Below are 6,233 nucleotides of genomic sequence, written 5' to 3'. Positions count from 1 at the left end.
CAACTTTGTTTCCAGTTTTCTGTTGACCAAGAGTTTTTCTAAAGGTCACAGCTGAGTCTTCTATCTGTGGTACCAGAAAGAGAAGCCCCAGCAATAAGAATGGCAGCAACCATTTGCTCTCCAGGCCACAAGATGCACGATACCAACATAAGCACATAAAACCCCCCATGTCCAAACAAAAAAACCCAAACCAACCAACCAAAAAACCCCCCACCCCATTGGTGTAATCTCCACATAAGCTGAGTGCTTATTTCCAAATAACAGAATACAGAATAAACAGGTACAGGTAAATTAAAAACTTGTATGTAAATATTTTATTCTCTTGTATTTTGCAAATCAGAAAGCAGTGTTTGGTAATAAAAAATACTACATAATTATTATTTTTCTTCCAGTCCACACTCATATATTACCAGGTTTTCTACATTACAGATAAAACTGTCTCTCACAGCCTAAAGATAACATTCACTTTCCATATATTCTGTACTTTTGGCTTATTTAATATTAGTCTTCTGAACTATTTACAAATATATTACAACCTTTAAACCTCAAAGCAAAGGAGTATTTCAATAATCAATCTGACATAAGGATCAGTAGCTCCTACATACCTTCAGTGTTCAAGAGAAACTATACACGCAGTGCGGTAGGTCTGAATAATTTATATCTTAAAAAATAAAATAAAATAAAATAAAAAAAGCATTGAAAGTTTCTGAATATAAAACTTTCGCCTTGCAATGGTACCTACTGACCTGCCTCGACTGGAGGGCAGGAATGTGAGGTGATGTCACTGTGCTTGTAGAGAGCCTCATCTAAGTCCAGGGCCTTGTTGCTCAGCTTGAGGGTCATGCAGCCGTGGTAGAAGGCGGTGACTGGAGTGGAAGTCACAGGAACGTCTGCGTGAAAGGGGAGAGAAACATCTCTGATGACCTGTTCTGAATGAATACCTGCTCTACCTATGCTCAGAAAAGCATCACTTCAATGAATTAAAGCTCTTCTCCACTCTAGCATTTCCACCTCCCCCCGGCCCCTCTCAGCAGCAGGCAAGAACACAATCCCAGACGTGGGGAAAACACCATCTGCTCTCGTGCACAAAAGCCCTTTTCCCCAGCTGAACCCTTCCTCAGCTGCTCTGTGTCTCTGCAAGGCCTCCAGCACTGATGACACTGTGTCCTGACCTCTAAACACCTCTACTTGATCTTTAGTGGAGTTGTTATACCTTCCTCCAATGCTTTCCCTCTCTCTCTTCAAAATATCTACCAAAAGATTATGCAAAGAACTTCATGACAGGGAGGCTCCTCCTGTATGCAGACTATGATGTGCCAGACTTATCTTTACCATGATTAGCACACTGAAATTAATAAGAAAGGTGCAGGAACACATCAGTTGAAATGGTAAAACAAATGAGACTGTTTGTTGTTTTTTTTTCCTACGGAGATCCACTGGTGACATACTTCCAATCAGTTTACCAGAGGCAGAAAACAAATAGATGACACTAAGTACAATCCAACAGACCAGAGGAAATTAGTCAATCTTATGACTTACTACCTTCTGCAACATCATATACACACTGACCTTTAATAAAGAAAAAACCTCACACATGAATGTAGTAACATGAAAATTTACATGAACTGTGTCCTCTAGCCTTCCCCAAAGGTTATTAGTTTATTTACAACCCAAAGCCAACCCAATCAAGCTGGTTGTACAATGGAAAGCAAAAAAAAGGACTCAGATTATTTAACTTCATAGCAGCTAAGCAACCCCCTTATCTTCACATTGAAGCAAGGACAACTTGAACAATAGGTTGATCTGTTGACCTGAGATTATATGCAATTTAAAGGGTTCTGCCAGGAGACACATGGGGCCAAATTTGAAGTTGATGAGATCAAACACAGCTCAGGCAGACTCTAGGATTGAGTGAGAGAAAGAACATTCATGTGGGATCTGTAAACCACAAAGAGATACTATAAATTTTTCAGCTTCCTGGCTGAAAGGGACCATTGCTTGGTAGTTGCATAAACTTAATAATTTTAGCTATTTCCTGTTCCTCCCCATTTACTAAATTTTATTTGTGAAATCTGAGAAGGGGGCATCTTTGTGTTGCACCTCACATGAATGTAAACTAAATTTTGACTTAGGAGTTGAAGTGTTGGCTTAATGACTTGAACACCCATCTAAGGAATTATGGGAACAGCTGTTACATGTGCCACAGGGAGGACTGAAAGACAGTGTGGGCTTTCAGATGGATTTGTAAGGTACTACCAAAAATAGTTTAAAAATACTTATTTTCTTGGTGTTTTAATTGCAAAACACAGAATCACCAAGGCTGGAAAAGATGTATCAGGTCAAATATTTCATTTTCTGTTATGACTAGAAACGGATCTGTCTGAAACTTGCTCCTATAAAAACTCAGAAGCCTTGTTTAAAGGCTCATTCACCTGATGCTATAAACATTGTAAAGAAAAAGACCTATGCATTATATAAATTACATTATTTAGGATTTAACAGACTGAAAATGTCATAGTAAATATAGTAAATGCCCAGCTGTTCCCTTTTATCTCTTGAAACTCTAAATAATATTTCTTCCATATCTACAATATTAGCTGTACTTAGAATGGGACATACTCCATATTTTGACCCAGAATTCCTTCTTTGTTGCAAATGGAATAAAGACATCAGGTGTGATCACTATACTTTGTTTTTTCCACAGAGTATGGAAGCAGGGAAAAAGCAAAAATGACGTAATGTTGTAAAAATCTGAATGAGCCTGACTTGCTTAGATCTGACTATTTGGTATAGTTATTTAACCTAGAGTGATGAATCCAACCAAAGTGCTGAAACGTTTATTTGTTTGGCAAATAACAAGGTTTCTCAGTGCAAGTTCTGGGTGCCTCTCGATGGCAAAAGCAGACCACAGGCAGAAGTTCCGATTGCTGAGCAGAACAGATCAAAGGGGGAAAGCAGCTAAACTTAAAGAAGGCATCTGGGTCTAAAGAGCCATGGATGGCTATGATATCTCACACTTAGTTCTGGCTGATTAAAAACTATGCTTCACTCAGCATGGCTAGTCTAAGAGAAGCACAGAGAACCCAGGTCAGTGAAAGAATGGCATTGTCTTCTGAGCTATGAGAGTTTCTGCTGTGCATCTGAGAGCTTCTTGAAAGAAAGCAGGTGACCTCTCTTGCTTGTGCAATAGCCTGCTTGGACAAGTCAACCTGACAATGGAAAATGCCATCTTTGGCGATTCAGCCTTATTCCTGCCAGTATGTGAACACCCCAGAGTGTGTGGCCTCCTCTTTTTAGGTGTGACTAGGAGTCATTTACATCATCAGCACAAATACCCTGTAAACTGTTGCTCCTGTTGGGAACAGTCGTGCCATGTGTCCTGGCACACATGTCACCTTAGCCACCCTCTTCTAGCCTGACTGCTTCAGCACCTACCAAGAGGCCAACATTGCTGCCTTGCCCTTGCTTGCAAAAGTAAAGGCAAGACTGTGCTTAGCTGCTGGCAGTAAAATAGGATGTACTGCTGTGCAGAGACATAAGTGTTTCTTTAATTGCATTCCTCAGCAGCAGGGACTGATAAAAGAATTCAGCCAGAAAAAGAAACAAACCCCCAACGTTGGCCAAAATTCATGATCAGAGGAAAGTCTGATCTTCCAGGCTCAGAACAGCAGAGCAAACTGACGTCCCACAAGAAGCCCTGTTGTTGCTGAATAGCCACCAAAACTATAAATGGTGGTAGCCCCTTGGTTGTGCCCTAAGCCCCCTCTGCTAGGAGGAAATCTGTTTATTGTGTAGTGCTGTGATAGGTTAAAAGAGAACATCAGCCAGGGAGAATCACCACACTGGGCTTCTCGAGCTTCAGTCAAAACAATATGAGGCCCTGGTACTTCCCTCACACATATTCGTTACATTAACGAAGCACTACAGGAGCCCATGGGCCAGCTCCTATGGATTCTACCAGGTTTAAGACAATGACCCTGCTTACAGCTATCCTTCAGATAAATCATACCTATCGATGACCAGGCAAAACCTTCTCTTTCTATTTTTGCATCCAGTTGTCCTTAGGAGGACACAGTCATTCCAGAAAAAAAAAGTAACTGTCAAGCACACCCTCACATCCCTTAAGATCACCTGCCTGCTCTACAGACAAAGTTTGCTCAAGCAGAAACAGAGAAGGAGGCCACCAGCTTGAATGAACAGCAGTTTTCCTGAGTGCTGCTCAGCAAGGTGAGTTGGGAGTCTGTATGTAGTCCATGCTAGAAAACTGGATGCTCACCTGGCAATCCTCCTATGTACGTCTTCACCGTTGACTGCAAAGAGCTCTGCAAGACGGACAGACTGTCCTCTAACTCAGAGATGCTTAGTTCACTCTCTCCTGCTATCCCATCTACGCTCAGGGATAAGTGATTGTTCTTGAGAAGGATGTCCACAGAGTGTTCCTTCTTATCGCAGAGATTTATTGCCAGTCTGGACACAACTGTGTTCTCCAAGGCCACAATGATAAACTGGACAGCAGGGGAAAGAAGAAAAAAGAGGCAGTGAGCAGAAATATATCTAGTCACACTTACCCAAGACCAGAATGACCCCACTGTGGCCTTGTTTACAAAGGTTTTGCAAAGCTACCAGAGAATTAGTCTTATTACTATAGCTGATCGTGTTCTGAGCTAATTTGCAGAGCTGAAAAACCAATGAACCAGTGGGACTAATTGTCAGCTGTAACCGCTGTCTTCTCAGAAAGAATTCTAACTGGTTCTTACAGAGATTGTTCTAGTGCACTGGAACCAAATGGACTAGAGTTGCTGTACTACAAATGAAAAGTTGGCTTCGGGTTTTAGTTGAAATAATTCCTGCTTCACACTCATTTAATGCCAGAATCCAGTCCTTTATTATGAATACCATTAAATCAGCTGCCTCAGCACTCCATCATAACTGGGTTTTCACAGCACCTGGAGTGACACCTTGACTATCTTGGGACTATTGCTGATGACCTTCAGAGAATGGGAATCACAGAATCACCAAGGCAGGAAAAGACCTTTAAGATCACCGAGTCCAGCCTATGACCTAACACCACCACATCAGCTAGACCACAGCACTAAGTGCCACATCCAGCCTTTCCTCAAACACATTCAGGGATGGTGCCTCCACCACTTCCCTGGGAAGTCCATTCCAATGTCTGATCACCTTCTCCGTGAAGAAGTACCTCCTAATATCCAACCTCAACCTCCCCTGGCACAGCTTCAGGCCGTGCCCTCTTGTCTTTAGAGGAGCCCGATCCTCACCTTATCTTCTTATGGCATTAAACAGATTCTGTGCCAGAAAAACATAACAAAATACACCTGCATTCAACAGTTTCATCTTCTACCTAGACCTCACATGCAAAGAGCTCCCTAGCAGTGTCTGACACGTACCCATAGGAGGCAGAACTTCAGTTACACCGAAGCACCTCCATCTCAGGCTACATTCTGCATTGGGGTGGTGCACATAAGCAGGCAGGCAGCAAACCTGACAGCTGTTTTTTGAGAATGACTTTCAGTCCCCAGGGAAGAGCAAGGAGCCTTCTCTAGAAAAATGCTTAAGTCTGTACCTGTTGTTTCATTTTTTTTGTGGAGTGATAGTCAATCAGAGACAGTGACAAGGGGACAGATGCTTCTTCTGTAACCAGAGCAAACAGCACACCAGTATCTGTTGCTGGTTGAATTGCAGCATTTACTTCTATTTCCCAGTTTGTCTTGCTTTCATTTCCAGAAGAAGGTTGCACTGCAGAAAATTAAATGCATAGCATGAGAAATATAGGGCTAACAGATTAAATGGGTAGGCTGTGCAATTTCTGTCTGGAGGACAGATGGATGAGCATATTCAGGGACCACCACACTTCTTTTACTAAAAAAAAAATAATAATAATTCAAAAGCACTTGAACATAAAATCAGAGGAGAAAATGACTTCAGTTTCCTCTTGTCACCTTCTGCATTCTGATGACTTTCAGAATGTCAAAGGACAAGGTTAAGCCTTTTTATCACAAAGAGAGATTCAGATTCTTGTGGCTGCCAATTTAACACATTCAAAGAGCGGCTGCAAGACAGGGCAACTAATTTTTGCATTGTTGCTGACTGTCCCAAGATGATACAGGAAGCATTTCTAGGAAAGCCTGTGTTAAACTGCAAAATGATATAGGAATAATACACTGATCACCTACCTACAAACTTCCTGATCACCAGCCTCTCAGAAGAACAGG

At 41.7% G+C, this 6,233-nt stretch overlaps 1 protein-coding gene across 1 annotated transcript in view; it reads right to left on the bottom strand.

Annotated features, from left to right (window-relative positions):
* Positions 1-297: 297 nt before the first annotated feature.
* GAS6 (growth arrest-specific 6) overlaps positions 298-6,233 on the bottom strand; it is a 29,760-nt gene continuing 23,824 nt past the window's right edge. Inside the window, exons 12-14 of the mRNA XM_009997959.1 lie at positions 5,585-5,757; positions 4,277-4,505; positions 298-890 (exon numbers count right to left, since the gene is read on the bottom strand). Of these exons, the coding sequence (XP_009996261.1) occupies positions 739-890; positions 4,277-4,505; positions 5,585-5,757 (554 nt within the window). The 3' untranslated portion in view covers positions 298-738. The remainder of the gene's footprint in view (positions 891-4,276; positions 4,506-5,584; positions 5,758-6,233) is intronic.

This window comes from Chaetura pelagica, unplaced genomic scaffold (genome assembly GCF_000747805.2).
Source record: "Chaetura pelagica isolate M959 unplaced genomic scaffold, ChaPel_1.0 scaffold123, whole genome shotgun sequence".
NCBI classification, from domain to species: Eukaryota; Metazoa; Chordata; class Aves; order Apodiformes; family Apodidae; genus Chaetura; species Chaetura pelagica.
Note: the sequence above shows the minus strand (reverse complement) of the source record. Positions and strands in the feature narration are given on the sequence as shown.